The sequence below is a fragment of the Gadus macrocephalus genome, chromosome 12 (assembly GCF_031168955.1).
Source record: "Gadus macrocephalus chromosome 12, ASM3116895v1".
NCBI classification, from domain to species: Eukaryota; Metazoa; Chordata; class Actinopteri; order Gadiformes; family Gadidae; genus Gadus; species Gadus macrocephalus.
Genome location: NC_082393.1, coordinates 4,117,304 through 4,141,247, shown reverse-complemented (window position 1 = coordinate 4,141,247; position 23,944 = coordinate 4,117,304). Strand labels below are relative to the sequence as shown.

The following is a 23,944-nucleotide window of genomic DNA, read 5'->3' as shown; positions in this document are numbered from 1 at the left end:
TATATAACGTGTGCCTGTGTTTGATCATAAACTATACAGATTGGTTAAAAGGGTACATTTCCCCCAGGGGAGCAAACAAATATATATTCTAGACAGTTGCTGTAATAGCATCTGTTGCAAACAGAATCCGGTAATATAATTGCGATTAAAACTGAAAAGATGAAATACTTTTCAACAGTACAGTTAGGCCTGCCATCCATGGATGTACGAGACCCTCCTGCCTTGCAAATCTGCGTAAGCAATGCTTCTTAACATAAGTTATGTGTGGGTTTATATCCGATGGGTGACATGCGGAAAGTGTGATGTTATGTATTATGATTTAAAATCCCCGCCCATTTGTAGCCCTATATGGGACATGTTGCATAACGTCATTCTCATGCGCCGCAACAACATCCGAACGTGGAGGACGTCAAGCATGGACCACCTTCATGGAAGATTTATCCTTGTTCATATATTAACTTACTGTGTCATTTCAGGTGAGGTGATGCAATCTTTTTGTTTGACGTGCGTATATTTTAGGAACTCATTTCTGGTGATTGAATTGCATAAGCGCATTCTCTCCATACTTATGCAGGCAAGTAGCTTTTTGCTTGACTGTTGTGTCTTAAGGCTTTTTGTCTCCAAGCTGTACCCAGAAGTCACAATCGTGCATAAGGTTTTTTGTCGCAGTTAAATCGCTCGAAACGAAATAAGGTGCCCATCGCCCTACAATTGTAACATGAGTTTGGCATGATGGCTTGGCCATAAAATATGAATGACCTGTGTTGCTTTGTTGAGGTTGGTTTCGCTGTGCTCAATGGTCACCCTGTCAACCAGGAAAGGTCATCACAAGCCTTTTCTCAGTTTTTGATCGTAATAATGCATTGTGTCTATAATGATATTGCATCAATGAATGAATGAATGTAGTGATAAGTGATACATCTTTAATAGAAGGAATCAGTTAAACTTTACTTTTTGCGTCTGCAGATCTCTTAAAGCTCTCGTTTATTTGTAAGTTACAGCAAATCTCTGGCCACAAGCCGTTACTCATTGTCTTTTATGTTTTGATTGGTTAACTGATTCAGCCGAAAAGGCGTGTCCGGGCTTCTCGTGTGTAGGGGGCGGTTGTGTGTCCAGCACCTCTCTCTGTGACGGCTCTCCGGACTGTCCCGACGGCTCCGATGAGTCGCAGCACAATTGTGGTAAGAAGACGAATCAACAATTAGGACCACCCCAAAAGCTAGAACACTGACATTGGCTGGGTTGCTAGTTCAATCCCACTGCTCCTCATGATACTGGTGATGTGCAGACAGCTGCTTTGCATTGCACACCTGAGATTCATAAAGGTGTATGAATGGGCAGGGCTGTGCAACTAAGTGCGCCAAAAACATGCTTTTCTGATTTCAAGTCAAGTTTTGGCTTTAAGAAAATCCTTCACTATCTATATCTTCAAATTGAAGAGATGCTAATTTGGTCAGCCAGTGCAGTTAAGTCAACGAATCAATCAATAAGTGATACTGTTATCGTAATAATGAAACAGTACATTAACTCTTATTGGTGTTTGTATCCCTGCTTGGTATTTAAGCTTTTCCAGTGTTGGATTCAGAGCAGATTAGCTGACTGTATTTAGGTCATTTCTTACATAATTCCAGAGGAATTTAGCTTAATTTGTCTGTTATGTTCTTCAACAAACTTCCCCATAGGAAACTTTTGGATAGGGCACTAGAAACCCCAGCTGAGACGCATTTGACTGTTGTACAAGCTAGTATGCTGTTATTCTGTAATCTTACACCATTAATTTCCCACTGGAGGCTTACCATGCTGTCTCTGCAGCAGTGTTATGTCAATGTTTAACTGTTTGGCTGCAGGCTTTTTCTCTATGAAAATTCAACTTTAATTGCAGTGTATATATAAAAATCTCTAGTCTGCGGTTATGTTTACTGCTTTGACTGTTGCTCTTCAGAATTGCTCACTTTATCTCACAGGATATCTCAGGATATCTCTGCACCGATTCACCGTGTGACTAGATCCACAGTGTTGCGTTGACTGCAACTCTAGTACTCTAACTCTCTAACTTTATCTTTAACTCTCTATTGATCAGTGTAGAACAGTTTCTCAACAGGAATGTTCACCGTATGTCTAACTGCAGAAGGGTTCACTTTAGAACTGTGTCTCTGCAGTATGTATTCACCATGTCACTGCATCCACAGTGCTGTGTTAAGTGCAGCTCTAGTATTGATCAGTGTATAACAGTTTCTGTACAGGACTGTATGGTCTAACTGCAGTAGTGTTCATTGTATAACCGTATACCTACAGCAGTATTCACTGTCGTTCAGTAGAAGTAAATCAGTATCTCCGCCGTAGCGTTCATGGTGTCACCCTCTCCGGCAGGAGGGCGTCGTTGTCAAGGCGACGAGTTTGCGTGCGGCGGCGGTCGCTGCGTCCCCCTGCGCCACCGCTGCGACGGCGCCGACCACTGCGGCGACGGCAGCGACGAGGCCTCCTGTCTCAACTGCACCTTGGACGCCTTCCGCTGCCCGCCGTCGGGGCCCTGCCTGCCCCGCGCCAAGCTGTGCGACGGACGGCCCGACTGCCCGGACGGGCGGGACGAGGGCGGCGTCTTGTGTCATGCCCCGCCCCTCTCTTCGTCGTCGTCTTCTTCTTCTTCCTCTTCTTCATCTTCATCCCCTGCCATCGCTTCGTGCGGCTCCTCAGAGTACGGATGCGGCGACGGGTCGTGTGTGCCGTTGTCGTGGCGATGCGACCGCTCCCCGGACTGCTGGGACGGTGCCGACGAACGGGACTGCGGTGAGTTGAGCTCGGGTCCCGGTTGTGTGTCGGTGGTCGGGGCGTTGAAGACCTGAAGGCCACGGGTGTCATCCCAGACATGTCTATTCCACAATAGAATAGTTGTTTAAAAGAATTTTGACTCCATCAAGTGGTGACTTAACGTATGTGCAGGAGGGAAAAACAAATGGCCATACAATTAATTTCAGAAACATCAGCCGAGGCATGAACTTTAAACTGAATTTGAACCTTCCTCAATGTAATGCGCTTTCAGTAAAAGCAACTTGATGGATTTGAAAACCACCTGAATATTTATCATGCGTACAGCTAAAACTGTTTTTAAACGTTTTAAAATAATAAAAGTAAGTGTAGCAACCAATAATGTAATAACGGCCAATAACGTAATAACTGCCATTAATGTAATAAAGTTGTTGAGACTAACGTAATAACTTTTTGCCAATGATGTAATAACGAATTACGTTATTGGATGGTAATTACGTTATTGGTCTTTGAAAATGTAATAACTGAGCCAATAATGTAATCAGGTAACTGAGGTATCAATTTATTTTATTTCAATTTCTGGGAAATTGTCACCAGCCTTGACTCTGTCACTCCGATCGAGACTGGCCAATAGAGACGTGTCTTACATCTTTCGGCGTAGGTCCCGCCCACGAGATTCAGCTCAACAGCAAGCAAAGCTTTTGGATTCGCAAGCAAAACTTTAGATTAGAGCTGTCAAGCGATTAAAATATTTAATCGTGATTAATGTCATTAATGTCATAGTTAACTCACGATTAATCGCGATTAATCGCAAATTCTTTTTCTATGCTAAATATCCCTTGATTTTTTTGTCCCATAATTCTTCTCATTTTAATTCTCTTATCAACATGGTGAAGTGCATCGGCTTGTCTTGTGCAAATGATTTTTTATTGATAACAACATTGGCATACACTGATCAAAACAGGACGATACAAAAAGAGAGCCTATAGTGCAATTAAACGACTGCTTTGAACAAATGTCATTTGAACATAGCAGTCAGGCTACTGCTTCTTTGTTTTGAGCCAAAAAAAAAAAAAAAAAAATCTTTTTTTTTTTTTGTAAATATAATATTTGCGTTAATCGCGCGATATTTTTTTTAACGTCGTTAAAATTGGTTTGCATTAACGCCGTTAATAACGCGTTTAACTGACAGCTCTACTTTAGATAGATAGATAAATACTTTAATAATCCCAGAGGGAAATTATTTTTGTCACGAACTCCAGATATACATACACAAATAAATAAATATTAAGAATAAAATATAATATAAAATATAACATATATATATATCCATATCCATATCCATATATATATACATATACATACACACACATATACATATATATATATATACATATACATATACATACAACATAAATACACATACATACACAAAAGATAAAAGATACAACCTAAGAAAAACAAAATATACAAATAACAAATTTAAGGACAATATAAATATATATACAACACCATATATACATACATACATACATATACACACACATATATATATATATACATACATACACAAAAGACAGCACTGTACAAAAAGAATTGTACAGTATTGTGCAAGAATTATAGTCCTTGTTTGAGGTCAGATTACAGAGAGGGACGGTGTCTGACATTCTAAGGGAGGCGTTGTAAATTTTAATGGCCACAGGCAGGAAAGATTTCCTGTGGTGCTCTGTGGTGCATCTGGGTGAGAGGAATCTCCTGCTGAAGGTGCTCCTCTGCAGGGCCAGTGTGTCATAGAGAGGGTGTGAGACATTGTCCAAGATGGACTGAAACCTGGACAGCATCCTCCTCTCTGCCACGGTCGTCAGGGTGTCCAGTTCCTCCCCCACAACATCACGGCCCTCCTAATCAGTCTTTCAAGTCTGTTGGTGTCTGCAACCCTCATCCCACTGCCCCAGCATGTGACAGCGAAGAAGATTGCACTGGCTACAACAGACTCATAAAACATCCTCAGCATCGTCCGGCAGATGTTAAAGGACCTCAGCCTCCTGAGGCAAAAGAGTCGGCTTTGGCCTTTTTTGTAGACAGCCTCTGCGTTTCTAGTCCAGTCCAACTTGTTATTAAAGTACATCCCCAGGTACTTGTATTCCTCAACAGTGTCCACTGGGACCCCCTGTATGGAAACAGGGGTCACAGCTGCTGTTTTCTCCCTCCTCAGATCCACAATGAGCTCCTTCGTCTTTGTCACGTTGAGTTGCAGGTGATTCAGCTCACTCCAAGTGACAAAGTTGTCCACAACAGTCCTGTATTCACGGTCATCCCCCTTTTCAATGCAGCCAACTATTGCTGAGTCGTCAGAAAACTTCTGAAGGTGGCAGGACTCAGTGCCTGACTTCAGGCACCACGAGAAGTCAATCAACCTCTTCCAAAATCCTTTCTCATGTGTCCCTGCGGAAGAGCCTGCAGAAATGCAGTTTGAGCTCATCGACCTACAGGAGAGCTCCGAGGCCAGAGCAGCATATCGTGACAGGAATCTCATCGAGTTCTACAAAGGACTTTCCCCAGCGACCTACCCTGCACTGCGCCAGCATGCCATCAGAATGGTCTCTTTTTTCGGGAGCACATATATTTGTGAGAAGACCTTCTCCACCATGGCCATCAACAAATCCAAGCCGAGATCCAGGCTTACAGATGGCCATATACATGATGTCCTTCGTGTTGCAACGACGGAGATGGAGCCGGACATCAGAGGAATCGTAACCAACCGAAAACAGCACCACAAATCCCATGCAAATACAAAAAGGTATGTTGACCTAGTAACAAATTTTGTGTGATTTAATGACAAGCTTATTGATGACAGGTAATGAGATATTAGTGATGATGACTTGTTTGGTAAGCTTCTTATTTAAAAGTCTCTCTCTTTTTCCCCCTCCCTGTGTGTGTGTATGTGTGTGTGTCTCTGCAGGTTTTCCTGTAGAAGAAAGGAAGGCACACTGAGACTGACTGTTCTAAATATGTTTTTATTCTGAAATGCACACAGGACTGTTATATCCCAAATTCGACTGTAGGGGGCAGAGTACCCCAGGGATTGTGTTACAATGTTTCTCAAGGTTTTCTCAAGTTTTGCCAGGTTTTGCCTAATTTGTTATTTAAAATGCGTTTCTTATATATACTGGATGCAGACCAATGCATGTAACTGTATGATGCAACCTGTTCATTAAGATGATTACAGATGGGATTTGTTTCTGTTTTCAAGCAAGGCACAATGAGACTGACGGTTCTAAATAAGTTTCTGAAATGCACACAGGACTGTTATATCCCAAATTCAACTGTAGGGGGCAGAGAACCCTAGGGATTGTGTGTTAGTTACAATGTTTCTTAAGGTTTTCTCAAGTTGTGCCAGGTTTTGCCTAATTTGTTATTTAAAATGTGTTTATACTGGATGCAGACCAATACATGTAGCTGTAGAGATGCAACCCGGTCATTAAAATGATTACAAATGGGATTATTTTCTTTTTTTCCCCTTTTTTTTCCTTTGGCGGCCCTCAGTCAAATTTTGGGTTCCTTAATTGGCCCTCAGCTGCCAAAACTTTGAGAACCCCCTTAATGAACCCTTGACGTTCAGTAAATAAGGGAGTGTTTGAATTTATTTAAAGAGCATTAGGAATGAAACATAGACTCAAGTCCTGAAGTGAGGGCGATTCTCACGATATCTAATCTCGCTCTGATTTTTATCTTTTTAGTTACACAGTACGTCCGGTGTTTTTTCATCCTGCAGATCAAGACGAGTGTGCGGTGGCCAACGGCGGCTGCTCCCACCAGTGCTTGGACCTGCCCATGGGCTTCATGTGTGCTTGCCCCAGCGGGATGAGGTTGCTGCGGGACAACCAGTGTGAAGGTGAGGGAGCAGTCGGGTCCTGTAAAAAAAAGGAACTGTAAATAAGTTCAAAAAAATACTAGTCAAAATGTATTTGAATCACACAGGACATATTTGAGAGGGAGATTTAAATGAGGGATTGCAAACCGTGACACAAAGATAGCTGAACTGAAAGGTAAAATTAAGGATATGGTCAAAAAAAGAACAAATTGACAGATTATCACAATAATAATAATACTAATGCATTTTATTTCAAGCGCCTTTCATGTCACCCAAGGACACTGTACAGTAAAGGTAAAACAAAATGGTAATAAAATAACATTAGACATAAAACCGGGACAATAAAACAGACACTGAACATTTGTTAAACACACTATATAGAGAAAACAAAACCAAACGACAACTAGATAACAAAACAGCGGTCAAAGATACATGGGAAGAGGAAATGGAAGGGGGGGGGTGCGTTGGTCGACCCTGGTCAAGGTCTGGGTAGGAGGCTGGGTCAGGAGGTTAGAAAGATAGGAAGGTGCAAGATTATGTTGCGCTTTGAAAGCAAGTACAACGTTATGCTGGCCTCTCCATGGAACATGGGTTGATGTTTATACCTATACAACCCCATGCTTGTGGGGGGGGGGGGGGTGCTGTGCCGGACTACCTTTCAACCTCTTGAAGACCGAGCATAGCCTGATACCCTGGCAACCAAGTTTTATATACCCTAGGGTCGGATGGACTGGGGAAAGGAAATCCATTATTTCCTATTGAGTCTCGATATGAACTTTTATGCATCAATATGCTGACATCAAACTGCTGAAAAATATCTAGAAGATGACGATCGAGTTATACGATGAGTTTCATTGCAGTTGTCCAGTTGTTTAAACCAGTTCCAACCAATCAAAGTTGACTGCTAACTCCCTGCTTAAGCCACAAAGGCCTTGAGCCTGGATAAACAATAACATCACATCAAGAGGCAACGCATTCATTAATTTACTATTGGATGCCATTCTATTTTGTTGTGTCACTTATTTCCATGTTGTCCTTCCGTCGGTCCTCCAGAAATAGACCCGTGCCTGGAGCACGACCTCTGTGACCAGCTGTGTGTCTCCACCCGGGTTGGTGGATCGGGGTGTGGGTGCAACGCCGGCTACCAGCTGGGCCCAGGAGCCGGGCAGTGCAGAGCCAACGGTAAGCTGAGGGCTACACTGGGTATAGGACAAAACCAACCAAACAAACATTACATATATATATATATGTATATATATATCTGTAATGTTTGGTTGGTTTTGTATATATTTTGTATATTTTTTTTGTATATTTTGTATATATTTTGTGTGTATATATATATATATATATATATATATATATATATATATATATATATATATATATATATATATATATATATATATATATATATATATATATATATATACACACACACACACACACACACACACACACACACACACACACACACACACACACACACACACTGTATTAGGGATCGACCGATATATCAGTCGGCCGATATTCGCGTTTTTTACGTGTATCGGTATCGGCCGATACGCTGCTGATTTTCGCCGATATTTTTTTCGCCAAGTTTTATTTTTCTTCACCTCACCTGTTTTTAATATTTGTTAAATATTGTTCATCTACTTGTTCTTACTTGTTCTACCTCACCTGTTTTTACTATTTGTTAAATATTGTTTTTTATATTGAAGTTCAATAAATGTTCCTTTTTTTTTTTTAAATTGAGACTTGTAACATTTGTTATCAGTGTAATTTTTATGATTGAGGGAGCAAAAGCAGTATCGGCTCTAAATATCGGCTCAAGAAAATCGGTATCGGCGTATCGGCTAAGGCTCGTATCGGTCGATCCCTACACTGTATACACCGCTGTAGCAAAGACCATTGCCTCACTCCACCTAGGGGACTTTTACTGGGCTCCTTCAGACTCAGGACGCAGGGTGGGGGTTTGGAAAGCTGTTTTATTGTAGAAGTTTGAAGATAACGTCGCATGACGCTGTTGCTCCATGTTGCCATGCAGGAGAACTCTCCGCAAGTGTTTTCCCCAGCCCCAGAGTCCAATCAGACACGGCCAGGGGTGGCTGCTTGAACAAGCCATCATCCGCACACGCACTCGGAAAACCCCTTCCCAAGGGAAAGAACGAGATACGAGTATGTTTGCAAAGGGAGGCTGTAAGCAGGGGCCGGTGGATTCATCTCAGCCTATTTATTCAACTCTAGACCTCTATTAAGAGTTTATTCCTCTTTTTGGGTTCAATCTTCTGGCAATAGATTATGGCAATAGATTACTGGCCGAAACAGAACCACTTCCGCTGCCGTTGTGCTAGACTTGCGTGCAATGTGCAAGAGGGTGACCCACGGGGTTGGCTAAGCTCAGGAGGTAGAGCAGTTGTCTTGTAACCGAAAGGTTGGTAGTTTGATCCCCAGCTCCAGAGTGTTGATATGGCCCTGAGCAAGACACTTAACCCTAACTGCTCCTGACTAGGGATGGATATCGTTTGGGTTTTATCCGATTCCGGTGCCTATCCTGTACTTTTATAAACGGTTCCGGTGCTAAAACGGTTCTCGCACCGATACTTCTCAAAAAACGAAACTGCACACACTTTGTCAAAAAACAATACCCTTTAATTTCCAGGGCCAAATTAAACACAATATTACCTTAAATCTTTAAACAATATAAATACAAGTAACATTTGGTAATAATGAATAAAGCAATATAAAATAAAAATTCACATTTACGTCAAATAAAACCATATTGTGACGGTCAGATTCATCATCATCTGTGTTGTCCACCACCACACCGGCTGGGCCGGGACTGGGAGTCTTGATTTGTCCGGTTTGTGCTGCTGAAGTGCTTGGCCTTGCGTCACGTAAGCTATCGAACACGGTGCATTTTTCGGCTTTTAAATAAACACCGTGAGTCGTCAGATGTTAGATTTGACGTGTTACCTCCTTTGCTCGAAATAACTTTATTGTATCTGTTGCATGTCGCAGAGTTTGAATCCATGGATGTGTAATGTAGCCAAACCTTGGATCGTTTTGCCTTCGGCATCTTCATTGATTCTCTCACTATCAGTTCTGATGATCTGATCAACAAGTGTGCAGACTCAGTAGCAGCACTGACGTCACGCAAGTTGACGCCGCAACACCATAGGGGCGGGGGACGGGTAAAAAAAAGGAACCGTTATGAGGAACCGAAATGTGCGTTTTTATTCGATCTCGTTACAACCGTTTACGTCGGAACCGGTTCCCTACTGGAACCGAGTTTCGGTGCTCAACCCTACTCCTGACGAGCTGGCTGTCGCCTTGCATGGTTGACTCTGCCGTCGGTGTGTCAATGTGTGTATTAACTGATGTAAGACGCTTTGGATAAAAGCGTCTGCTTAATGCCCTAATTGTAATTGTAATACATCACTACATCAATACCCCAGGCTTGAGTGTGTTTACACTATTATCAATAAGTGTATAAGTTACTAATAAATTCAGATTTTCCCTATTCAGTCTTCTTGATATAGTACTGCTAAATAGAAAGATCAGGATCTCAGCTTTAATCCAAAACGCGTGACAGGGTCACAGTTGGATAGTTCTGAAACTAGATGTCGGTGGGCCTTCAAACAGTAACTCTCTGCTAAACGTCCTGCTACTTGACAAACAAACCGCGACAGGATGTCGGATGCTAGAAAGGAAGGTGGGTGCTCTGTTCATCTCGAGGAGAAATGAAGGCCTCACCGCAGCCAACACAAAGAAAAACAATATTGTTACTAATAATGAGAAAGGAAATGACAATGGAATAGAATAAACGTCTGTATCGAAAATGTATTATTTTACCTACTTTAAATGTACACTGGAGCTATATAAGTGCAAAACGAATAAACTGTTGTATGTGACATTATTCATGGAAAATGTAGCTTGAACAGCGTATTCTCTTCCCCCAATCTGACCCAGATCCGGCCAGTCCCAGGTGAAGTTGTAAAGTTTTACTGCCTCAGGCTGAAAAGATCTGAGTAAAAAACGAATCTCTTATCGAAGTGTGACTAAAAACAAAGAATATGTCTGCACACTAAGACAGCGTTTCCAAATGCTAAGGCACATGCATACAATCCATACAGGTTCATACAGAGGAAGTATAAAACACCATGTCCAAAGTTCTCTCTATTTAGGCTCTATCATTTAGATAAATGTTCGAAAAATATAAACAATGTTCGTGTGTGTGTGTGTGTGTGTGTGTGTGTGTGTGTGTGTGTGTGTGTGTGTGTGTGTGTGTGTGTGTGTGTGTGTGTGTGTGTGTGTGTGTGTGTGTGTGTGTGTGTGTGTGTGTGTGTGTGTGTCAACAACAATGCAATGGCTTGAGAGACGCACACAGTAGGGCTCCTATCCTTAAAGTGAAATATGGTATGAGGCTTTCTCAGGGTTAAACAATACCCACAATGGGCGAATTGAGAGGGAAAGTTCTGACTTAAATATATGAAGCTTGACACTGATTATGGGGAGGGGATGGTTTTCACCACTTACACTAACGAAGAGACCACAGCCAATCTGCCTTCACTTTTCTTTTGTTCAATGTTTGTTTAGTTACACGCTCGGTCAGGTTGTGTGTCAGTAGTGGGGAACGTGTAGATATCTTCTATTTATAGATGTTTCTTTGTAGTATGAGGAAATGCAGGTGATGATGAGAAACGGCTTGGATTACTTACTGGCAAAGTCTTCATGTAATCAAAAGATGACTTTAAGATTTCAGCCAACCCCAAAAAGTTAAGCATCACATAGAAATGTGTGTTATGCAACACATTCAACTTTGTTGTGTCATTTCATAAAGGTTACCCATGGTGGCTTTTCTTTAAAGACTCGTGATGACTGTAGTGAAAAGGGGACATAGTGCAGGTGGAGCGGTAGCAACTTATATATATAACTAATGAAATGGGTCAATTTTGAAATGTGTGTGTGTGTGTGTGCGTGCGGCACTGTAACTTGCATCATGAATACGCCATGTAACGCGACCCACTTATCATCCACTCTGCTTTTGCCCAGGTGTCACGGCCCGGCTACTCTTAAGCACCTCCGAGGACGTCCGGTCGATCGCGGTCCGCGGCAGGGCGGACAGGTATGCGACAGCTGTCCGAGACCCTTTTCACCCTCCCTTCCCTCGCTGCGGCGTCACTGAGACGCGGCATTCTCTACGCCACAAACGACGTTTGTTTGAGTACAAACGATGTGGACACCATTGTCCTCCAGGATACACCACTTTATTTGTATTTGCAGACTGTAAATATTTGAGTGATTGTTCGTCATTGTGAGCAGCGCCTCTTGTTAAACCGAAGGACAAATATTGGCTTATTTTGAAAACAACGTAATCCACAGGTGTATTGTGATGGGCCATCGAATGCACCACAGACTCTTATGCAAACACAAAGATAGATTCTGTTCAAGAAACCCAATGCAGCGAGTGAAGTCAACTGAATTATGGTCCTGTTGGCTTTCCATGAACAGAGACCGGACCATGCGTACAACTAGCCCCGGCGCCATGGCAACCTGTGTTGCTACGAACACACTCTACTGGGCACCGCAAGCAAAGGGATCCATATTCCGGTGAGCGTCACGCCATTCTTTCATCCAAAATAAAATGAATATTCACATTCACATAGAGGGTGAGTTCCTTTTCAGGTCCTCTAGTCTGGATGCTCGCAACCAACTGCTAAATTTGGAAGTTGGCAGGCATCTTAGCTGGTGTCAAAACAATCGACACAAACAAGAAATTAAAACATGTCAGAAAAAACACATTCATTAATATAATAATGTGATTTAAAGATAAAAATATCTATATTAATAAGTGCTGTCAGTTAAACTCGTTATTAACGGCGTTAACGCAAACCAATTTTAACGGCGTTAATTTTTTTATCGCGCGATTAGCGCAATATTTATTAGGGGTCCAAGCCAACAGGTTGGATCCCTATTGTTTTTTTCTTTACATTTGATTTTTTTTTTTTTTTCTTCGGCTCAAAATAAAGAAGCAGTAGCCTGACTGCTATGTTCAATCCAAGTAAAGAGTTCTATGGAAAGCCCCATAAAAGTAATGCATAATCATTATTATTGGGGGTCAACCAGCAAAGCTGCGAGACAACCATCGTTATTCTACGTTTTCCTATTATTATCCTGCCATAGGAGTCTATGGCAGCCAGCAGAACGCCTTGGTGAATAGTTGTGAAATTTGGCACACTGATTAAGGACTGTCAAATTTGGTGACCTTTGACCTCTAGGGGGTGCTGTAATTAATGAAGATGTGTTTATACTTCTCTCTATTCACACAAGTATATTTCAAACTTATTGTCAATGTCTCGTGCTAAAACGGTTCTCGCACCGATACTTCTCAAAAAACGAAACTGCACACACTTTGTCAAAAAACAATACCCTTTAATTTCCAGGGCCAAATTAAACCCAATATTACCTTAAATCTTTAAACAATATAAATACAAGTAACATTTGGTAATAATGAATAAAGCAATATAAAATAAAAATTCACATTTACGTCAAATAAAACCATATTGTGACTGTCAGATTCATCATCATCTGTGTTGTCCACCACCACACCGGCTGGGCTGGGACTGGGAGTCTTGATTTGTCCGGTTTGTGCTGCTGAAGTGCTTGGCCTTGCGTCACGTAAGCTATCGAACACGGTGCATTTTTCGGCTTTTAAATAAACACCGTGAGTCGTCAGATGTTAGATTTGACGTGTTACCTCCTTTGCTCGAAATAACTTTATTGTATCTGTTGAATGTCGCAGAGTTTGAATCCTTGGATGTGTAATGTAGCCAAACCTTGGATCGTTTTGCCTTCGGCATCTTCATTGATTCTCTCACTATCAGTTCTGATGATCTGATCAACAAGTGTGCAGACTCAGTAGCGGCACTGACGTCACGCAAGTTGACGCCGCAACACCATAGGGGCTGGGGACGGGAAAAAAAAAAAAAAAGAGTCAGGAACCGTTATGAGGAACCGAAATGTGCGTTTTTATTCGATCTCGTTACAACCGTTTACGTCGGAACCGGTTCCCTACTGGAACCGAGTTTCGGTGCTCAACCCTACTCGTGATCCTGTCAGACCTCTTCATATAGCCAATGAATTATTTCTCATGGACACATCAGAATTTGGCCGCCATGTTGAGAGTTGTCAAAATCAATAGTACATATCCACAGGCCACAAATTCTGTCCAATCATTATGAAACTTGCCATTTATGATCTTCGGACCAAACGAAGGCAAAAGAAGAAGTATGCCTGTTCTCAGCAACTCTTTAACATATCATCTGTTCAAACTTGGTGCATAGACTCATGACATCATTCTGGGGACACCCAAACAATTTGGTGACCTTGACCTCAGGGGGACGTCAAAAAGGAAGTGAGCTCGTATCTCTGCAAGGCCTCCATGTATCCAAACCAAACTTGGCTCATAGTCAAATGACCCTATACTGATGATGCCCAAATATTTGGGCATCATCACCGCCTAGGGGGGCGTTGTTAGCAGCAAGTCTATTCTGGCCCTAAGAAAGCAACTTCAATGTATTTTCATTGTGATAACCATTTGCCGATAGCTTTCATTGTAGGTGAACTAACTGAGACGGTCATCATGTTGCCACCAAACCGATTACATCTGTCCAGCAAAATTAGTTTGAGTCCTATTCTGCTTGACCCCCACATTGCTGCTCGCAGCTATATTTATTATTAGTATTATTTGTAGTGGCGATTTGTGAAAATTAAGAAATCAAACAAAGCAACGTAATCAAAATAGCCACTGAGGCACCAGGGGGGACGAATCTTACGCAGTGCAGGGGAAAGAGTCAACGTTCCAGTCGTGAATTTAGATTTCTGCAGGTTTATTTTCCGATCTTCCAAGCAAACAAAACAAATGTGCAACAGTGTGAACCAGCAGCCTCACTCCTTTGTCTCTCTCGTACAGCTGGTAAAAAACCATGACCCTTCCCAGTGCCTGTCTTACCTATGCCCACCACCTCTATATATAGGCTAGTAATAATTTCAAAACAAAAGCATAAACAAACTCAAATTAACAAATTTATAATACAAACGAGAAAATAAACATAAAATAGTCATTATTTTATATTAAGCAAACAAACTAAATAAATGTTTTACAATTAAATCTAAGAGCTGCATAGCTCCAACATTATTATTATTATTATTATTGATACTTAAGAACATAATGGTAAAGTTTTATATAGAACTCATGAGGGGCTTTATTTAAAACAAAATAATCTCAAATTGTATTCGTGATTCCGAGAGTACTATTGTAACAATCACAGGGATTTATTTTATTGCAAATTCCAGAAAGTACATAAACATATGTGTGCTATAAAACGAAAAAAATAAGTGGTGGTTCCGTTTGTCATTTTAGTTCCATGCTTGTGCCGTTCGTTATTTCAGGGTCTCCATGGACACCTCCCCGTGGACCCCCATCCTGGTCCTGAGAGGTCAGGGGTCGGTGTCGGCCCTGGCTGTCGATTGGATCCACCGGCAGCTTTACTGGAGCGACCAGCAGAATGGGTCCGTCACTGTGGGGGCCCTGGACGGCCCGGAGCCACGGCCGCTCATCGGGGGCCTTCGGCGGCCCACTGCCCTGGCGGTGGAGCCCTTCCTCGGGTAAGCCCCGTAGTCTTGAAGAAGACTCGAACTTCTGTAGCCTGGCACCGCCCACCTACCTACTTCCGCTCAATTTTCATTTCACTTCAGTACTAGGTCTGGGTCTGCTTCATATGCATGGGTTTCGTGGAAGCCAGATTTTCGGCGGTCCAATCAGCGAACAGAGGGAGTGGCTGAGAACGATGACGTTAAAGTCAGCTCTTGTCGACGGACATCTTCACGCACGGTGTTTGGTTTGTTTACAGCCTGCGCGCAACATGATTCCCGGCCAAACGTTAGCGATTGGTTATGGCAGATCCAGAGTGGCACTGGGCAGATCCAATAGTTTTGCAACTTCAACAGACACCCGCCTTCAAGTGAGTTAACGTTTGTCAATTGAGTAGGTACGAGAGTCTGGTAGGACCAGGCTAGTACTTCTGGGGTAGTGACGCTGTTTCCTCCGTTACCCATAAACAAGCGAGAAGCATCGCACCATGGGTGTTTCTGGCTCAATCAGCCCGGCCTTGGACAATTCAAACGACTTGGTACACAACGGAGTGAGCCCAAATCAATGGAAGCAAGTGGTCCCCCAGTGATGAGGGACGAGAAGTACTACACCTTTGGGGAAAAAAACTGTTTGAGTTACCTATGAGTAATATGCGGTTATGAAATCCAGGTGTTCATTTCCTGGAATGATTGCCTTATTGTTTTCGCCGCATAAAGAATGATTGTTCTGGAAAGGAAGGAGTACGCAAATTCAATGCATGAATGTTTCTGGGAAAGTCAAGAGTAATTGGATTTACTGCATCGTAATCTCACCTGATTAACCCAGATATACCAGACACACAACATACTTATGCATATTTTTTCGTCCGTGAGAACGGCGCTGTCTTGCCAAATTTGTACCGGCTGCCAAATTTGTGCCCTGTTGACGTGACAAGGTTCCCAATGGACAGATAACGTGTTGGACGTGTTCTCCAGTTTTGGATTCACTTCCAACAGCAAGTGGATTGCCATGGGAACCTTTAGAACCGTTTAAGAAGTCTCCGGTTTAATTGCATTAGTTGGGCTAGTGTTAAGAGCAGGTTACTTGGTGATTCCCCTGTTGCTTTGAAATATTCACCAATCGATGGCTCTACAGAGATGCGTGACTAAAACATATTTCATATATACTAAGTCATCTGTGAAGATGATTTCTGCCATCTCAGATAGATTTCCCCCGGTGATCGTGGTTAAGACTACAACTCCCATGTTCCCACGCTACTTCAAGACGTCTTCAAACTATGACTTTTTGTTCCCGTTTTGATTGAGAACCCCTCGTGGCACCGTTTGCATATTATACCTTTGAACTGCCGGGATGTGATCCCAAAAGTCGCCTTGACATTTTCAGGAGTGACAGGCCTAAAGTTTCAGATCCTTTAAACCAAGCAGTGATACTTTCACAGGTGAAATGCCCGTTTGCATATTGTTGATATTGACATGGCTAGTTAGGCTCTCAATCAATCCGATTGTGCAGTCGGATCTCACTGCTGTAGAATTGGATACAATCTCGATGAAGTACCTCTGCTGTCAATATTCTCGGCTAACATTCAGCTCTTGTAGTTTATCCACGGCTCCTAACTAGCATTATTTTCTGGCAGACTTCTCTTCTGGGCAGAGAGCGGCGTCTTCCCCAAAATCAGGAGAGCAGGCTTGGATGGCCAAGACGTGGTGACCCTGGTGGCTTCCTCCATCTCCAACCCGGTGGCTATCTCCCTAGGTAGGTTCCCCATCACTAGACGTTCTCTAAGTAGGTTCTCCAACCCTAGGCCATCTCTCTGGGTAGGTTCTCCAACCCTAGACCATCTCTCTAGGTACGTTCTCCAACCCTAGACCAGGGGTTCTAAAAGTTTTGACAGCTGAGGGACAATTTAGGAACCCAGAATTTGACTAAGGGCCACCAAAGGAAAAAAAGATTGGCGGGAAACGCCGTCAGCATCCCAGTGGTGGAAAAAAACATTTTATCTTTATTTTTATTTATTTTTGCTGAAATTAATATTGATATAATCATAAAAAAATATGTATATATTTTTTTACTTACAACTTACGTCTTTGCGGGCCGCCAGGAATGTTTCTGCGGGCCGCACTTTGAGAAACAATGACCATCTCTCTAGGTAGGTTCTCCAACCCTAGACCATCTCTCTGTAGGTTCCCCATCCCTAGACCATCTCTCTAGGTAGGTTCTCCAACACTAGACCATCTAGTTTCCCGTCCCAGATCATATCTCTGGGTAGGTTTCCCGTCCCGTGTATAGTGGAATATATAAATTGAGGTATGAGTGAGGTATTGATATAGATAGGAGGAATACAGTATGGGCAAGATATGTACAGTATAGACAGTGGTAAAACCATGCATATTCTATAGGTGAATACCCTATGGGCAAGATATGTACAGTATAGACCAGGGATGGGCAACTTTCATGATCTAGAGGGCCACAATTTTTTCATCATCACGCGCACTTAATAATAATAATTAATATATAATAATCGGATATCAGAGAAGCTACAAAATAATTCTTAATAATAAAAAAAATATTTGTATATTTATGTCTGTATGTTAATTTAACCAACATACATTCATTTTCATATTTTCCATGCTCAAATGCATTTTTAACATGCCTATACTCAATATACAATAAATACAACAAAGAAAAAAAGAAACAACAGCCACATGAGTGATTAGTATTTTTTTCAGTGCAAAGGGCTCGCATACATCATCATTCAATGATGCCACAAAACTGAAAAACAGTGGCCCAACATTAAGTGCAACAACTAGCATGGGGCCCGCGGGCCGCCAGTTGCCCATCCCTGTATAGACATTGGTAATAACATATACACTCTATATGTGAATACACTACGGACCAGATATGAACAGGTCAGTCATGGGCCTTTCACACCGCCGCAAGATCTGCGCCGGTTCCGGGCCAGTTCGGAGCTAGGGCCAGGGTTTTGGTTTCACACCGCCAAAGAACCGGCTCCGGCCTCTAAAAACCGGTTCAACTCCTTCATAAACAGGAAGACCAACGAAGACCGGCATTTTTAAAACACAGAAGTAAACAATGGACGTGAATCCGTGTATGGTTCGTTCTTTGAATATTCCGATTTAAAACTGAGTCCTTTTTAGTTTTTTCTGATTTTGTTTTCAATCGGAATATTCAAAGAACGAACCATACACGGATTGAATCGAAGACGAAATTGTTGTTGTTGTTGTGTTTGAAACTGGCGTGAGGGTTCTTCTTCTTATTGTACAGTTCCGGCAGGGCGGGAGGGTTGCTGGGAAAGCGGAGACGTTTGCAGTGACGTCATGACGTTCACACCGGCTCCATGGCTGGCTCTGGCCGGTGTGACTGGTTCTTAACTGGGATAAGGCTGGAACCTGTTTGGAACTGGCCCTAGCACCAGCCCGGAACTGGCTCTTGGTTCTTTTTGGTGTGAAAGCCCCAACAGTGGTAATAACATGCTACCATACCAGTGAATCTGGTTCAAGAGCAGTGGTTTCAGAACAGTTTAGCAGTGGTTGCAAGCAGCAAGGTGGTGATGCCAGCCTCTGTGGAGCGGTCTGCAAGCCTGATAATGGTACGAGGGCTGTTTCACGGTGTTCCATCACATAGGAGGGGCGAGGAGAGGAGAGCACACACAGTGTGAAATAAGTTGACAGGATATGGGGCTGGGGGGCCGTGAAACACGACACACTGGGGACTGTCTCAGAGGGCGGTGTTGGCAGCCACAGTGCCGAGTGTTCCTCATCGGTTTGGGAATGATGTCATTCCGCGGTGCAGTGTTTTGGGACCGGCACCTAGAGGTGTTTTTTTAAAGCGTGCGGCGACGGCTGCTTGCACAAACCCTTAAGGGCTGATCACGGTTCCGTGTTCACGCAACGTAATGACCACGCAGACGCTCCGCAGAGTCGTGAACCTTTATGGTTCCGCGTCGGGTTGTCAGTGAGCGGACCAATCGGAGCCCTTGCTGCTGCGTCTTCTCGACGGAAGGCTACCATTTTTTGGGAGGCACGCGTCAGGCCCTTGCGGCGGTCGCAAGGAGGGTCTGCAAGGACGTAAGGGGTTCGTAACCCCCTTGCGTCGCGTGAACGTGGGACCATCATCAGCCCTTTAGCATGCGCCAGGGGATGCCAGCAGGGCCAGCCCCTTGTGTCCGGTGGTCCTGCCCAGCGCAGCACATGGGTGGGTGGGTGGAGGGGAACTGTGAGGCGCTTCAGGTCGGCCAGGGAGCCCCCCTTGATGGCCGCCTCCTGTTTGTCCCTGCCAATGGTCCTGAGGCTGGGGAACCTACCCAGAGGGGGGGTCCTTGGGGCGGGGGAACCTACCCAGAGGAGGGGGTCCTTGGGCTGGGGTACCTACTCAGAGACCCCCCCCTTTTGTTGGGATAACAAATTGCAGTTTACCATCTAACGTGCAAAAATGTGCAAAAAAGTGCAAAAAAGTATGTACACATGTATAGTGGAATATATTGAGGTATGATCTTAATACAGGGATACACTATGAACAAGGTAAGTTAAATATAGGCTGTGGTAAAATAATATATTGTTGTATGGCTGGGTGGTTTATGCCCGAAACCATTTAACTTCCTCTAAAGTGTTTGGGTTCAAATCCGTCTTGTGTTTATTGAACCGTGTGAAAGTTTAATATTTGTATAAGAAATTTGAATCCATCCTCATTTTTTTGCATACGTTTAAATATTTGAGTTCCGTCTTTTGGAGTGGTTGGACGATGGGGTTGTGTTTCACCGAGGGTGGTGTTGATGGAAGGGAGGGCCATCTGATCCTTCTCCCGGTGTGTGTTCCCGACGCTCCACCCTAGATGTGCCCCGCCAACTGCTGTTCTGGGCGGACCAGGGCGCCCGGAGTGTCTCCCGCGTCGACCTGGCGGGCAGACACCGCAAGACCGTGCTGAAGGCCAATGGCTACATGGACCAGCTCTCTGGCCTGGCCGTGTTCGAGGTACAGACTTAATGTTAACGCACGCACGCACGCAACCATCGCGCACACCCGCACCCACTTCAACCTCCCCAAAGATAGTTCAGTGTTTGCCATAAAAGTAAAGTCAAGCCCAGTTTTCTCTCTCTGTCTCTGTCTCTGTCTCTGTCTCTGTCTCTGTCTCTGTCTCTCTCTGTCTCTGTCTCTGTCTCTGTCTCTGTCTCTGTCTCTCTCTCTCTTTTTCTGGCTGCCTCTGGCTGTCTTTCTGTCTGTATTTCACATTCTTCCGTCCGTCCGTCCGTCCCACAGGGGCAGGTGTACTGGTCAGACAGAGGGAGTCGCTCCGTCTGCAGCAGGGACAAACACAACGGCAGCTCCTTCAGAGTGCTGCTGCAGACCTCCACTCCACCGGGGGCCCTGGTGGTCACCCACCCCCTCCTACAACCAACCGGTAGAACACACGCACGCAGGCACGCACACACTCTCGCCGCTCGCCCTTAGGCACACACGCAGCCTAATGGGGAAGCCATACATGGAATGCACCTAATTTCCCTGATCCCAAGGATAAACCTTATCAGAAGATGAGGTTGTAAATGAACACTGTATTCATTTATTTGTTTCACCAGATGAACGTCAATAACCAAAATGACGAAACAGCGGGATTACAACTACAGGCAAATAATCAAATTAAAATTAAAATCTCCACAGTCCTACCACTAGGATGCTGGCCGAATTCAGAAATGTATTTACTATCTAACTTAACAATAAGCTCAAAGGGGAACTGTCATGCTGACTTCCCCAAAAAATATACTTTCGATTTCTTCTTAGATTAAGAAGATGCATAGCGTGTTGATTCCACCTCGACACCATTCTCCTATTTCTGCTAGCTAATGACAAGATCTGACCCACAGATTGGGGGCAGGGACAATGACAGACAAAATAACTCTGGCAGCTCTCTTTCTTAAAGTGGCAATGTGTTCAACTATCTCGTTGCCACTTTAAATACACTTGGACTGATCCTTCCAGGCAATGCTGATGGACAATAATGAAATCAATAAAATCACATCCTAGAAATATTCTATAATCAAAATGCTGGCCAGTATTTTTTCTCTTTGTTCGATTTTTATCAACACTTCTAAAGCTCTGGTGGAGATTATCACACACACACACACACACACACACACACACACACACACACACACACACACACACACACACACACACACACACACACACACACACACACACACACACACACACACACACACACACACACACACACACACACACACACACACACACACCCCCCTATTGAAAGCAATTGGACATCCATCCTGGCTGCGATTAATTCAAATGAATCTCCCTGATCCCCGGAATACAACGAGAGCACAGTCTGAATACAAGAGGCAGAGTTGCGAAGGCCCATGCGAAGAGCCGTGGTTCTTCGTCAAGGCAAAACTACCCGATGACAAAAAGGTTAATTCATACTCGGGTTGTACACTGTTCACCCAGGCGTGCCGGTGGTCCCTCAAAGCCCAGCGGCGGAGGTGTTGCCTGACGCGACCTTCGCCTGGATCCTTTCGCTCATTGGTAACTATCGGCCCCCTCTTCTCTCCCGAGTCGAATATTGTTTAGACTTGTGTTTTCGATTCGCATTGCATAAGCTTCGCCCCTCGACAGGTGTTTCGAGTTAATTTCATGTGTGCGCGAGCGCGTCGAAGGAAAGAAAGTCAAACGGAATGATTGCTCGCCATTTCCATGGTGGTCACAAAGTGCGCTGCGGTCTCCCCGCAGTGTTCCTGTGTGCGCTGCTGCTGGGCCTGATGGCGTGCTGGTGGTGGAGGGTGGAGCTGAGGCCCCCAAGGACCCTCCAGCTGCAGACCGTGCTCCATAAGGAGTCCCTGGACCCCCTCCTACATGGAGCCCCCCTGGCCCCACACACAGGCACTGTCAAGGTAAGGCCCGCACAAAGTGTGTGTGTGTGCGTGTGTGTGTGTGTGTGCTACATTAGGCTGTGATTGGATTGAGAGATAACCTGCGTCTCAACGGCAATGAGTGGCTTAATGACTGGGGGACTTTGTGTGTGTGAGCGAACTGTAACATTCCATTGCCTCCTATTGGTCCCAGCAGATCACCTGTTAAATCTACGTGTCGCCGGTCTAAAACCCATGACCTCACCGAGCTGTCTCCCTCCTCCTCGCTCTAGGAGACGCTGTTCAAGGTGGACCAGGACACGGACTGACCTCGCCCGACGGCGGGTCGGGCGAAGCCCATCCGGCCCCCACCCAGACGGATCTCCTCCCCCCCCCCCCCCAGAGCACCTTCAGCTCAGCTCAAGAGCTCAACCCGGAGAGATCTCCTCTGCCAGGCAGGGCGTAGGGTGGGCAGTTGTCTGTGTGTTCTTTGGTCCCTGTATTAACCAAGCCCCTGGTTTGGAGGAAGAGACAATGCAGGCCAGGGGTCACTGCCTATCGTGGGGGAGATGGGGGAGAGTCGCTCCGAAACGTACCCCATTTCCTCTGCTTCCTTCCCCCCCCCCCCCCCCCCCCAACCTCCCATGAACGTCGGCCAGTTGCCACCTCTGCTGGCGCTGAAGCACCAAGGTCAGTGATGTGATCTGTAGTGGCTGGCACTCCCGCTGGGATAAGTCCTTCCTCTGTGTGGCACACTGTGCTGTACTTATAGCCCTGTCTAGCCTGCTGCGCGCCAAATCCTGCTGGCTACCTTCCATGGTTGGGGATTTAGGTCCAACGCCCGGACATAGGATATAAACTGATCTATATCGAGAAAAGTTCTTATTTCTATTTATTTTTGCACTTAAACAGCCTTTAGTGGAGTATTGGTTAACCTTTATGGCCTAATAGATTGCTTTTTACTTTTTAGTTCAGTCCAATTGATTAGCTGACAGTCAAGGTTCTAGCTACAGTCTGAGTCGTTGTAAGGCTTTCCACCCAAGCACTGGCCTTCCACGACCTGCCTGCAGCAATAATCTATGCATTCGTTAACACTTGAAACGGTACACAACGCCTCGATGCCTTCCACTCCCACCCCAAGGTTGAACAGTGAGGTACAACAGGCTGGTTAACTAGTATTGATGCAAATCTTCCATTTATCTGTTGTGTCTGATGTGTGTCATGGAGTCTTATGGGCTGAGACGTAACGTAGTGTATATATTACAAGAGGAAGATCTTTATTTATGTTTTTTAGTCCATCGCAAGATGATGGTGTTGAAGACCCTTTAAGAGTTTTATGTTATGTTATTAAAATGAAAGGGGATTGGTTGGTTTAGGCACAATGCATTTTTTTATTTTAAGGAATGTCCCCTTTTTGAAAAGATTAGCCAATATCTTGTATTTTCTGGGATTGCAACCTGTGCTTTTGTACTTTGACTTCCGCTGAGGGTTGTAGTAGCTGCGGGCTAGAGAGCTGATTGTTAAGTTAGCTATTTATTTGTCCGTGTTGGGTTGGTTTATTTATTTTGGGTGGCATTGGCTCTCCTATGACTTTGCAGTGTTAACCAGAGCTAGGGTTTAGACTACATGGTGTAATAAAGTGGTTTGATTTGGATGTATTTGTTTGTTTTGTTTGATTTGCCCATCAGATACATCCTGCAGGTTACAGACTATTAACTGTTGAATACAGCACAATACAATTAGGCATTTTTTTTAAGCATTTACATTTTTATGA

General features: G+C 44.0%; 1 protein-coding gene across 1 annotated transcript; it reads left to right on the top strand.

Annotated features, from left to right (window-relative positions):
- The first annotated feature begins 371 nt into the window (after positions 1-371).
- Positions 372-23,824, top strand: LOC132468880 (low-density lipoprotein receptor-related protein 8-like). Its single transcript, XM_060066710.1, has 14 exons — positions 372-476; positions 1,065-1,181; positions 2,371-2,787; positions 6,542-6,661; positions 7,694-7,822; positions 11,693-11,765; positions 12,152-12,250; positions 15,092-15,307; positions 16,927-17,045; positions 20,142-20,281; positions 20,567-20,708; positions 21,770-21,847; positions 22,052-22,212; positions 22,464-23,824. Exons 1-14 carry the CDS (start codon positions 377-379, stop codon positions 22,497-22,499), a joined length of 1,947 nt encoding a protein of 648 aa, XP_059922693.1. The 5' UTR covers positions 372-376; the 3' UTR covers positions 22,500-23,824.
- The last annotated feature ends 120 nt before the right edge of the window (positions 23,825-23,944 follow it).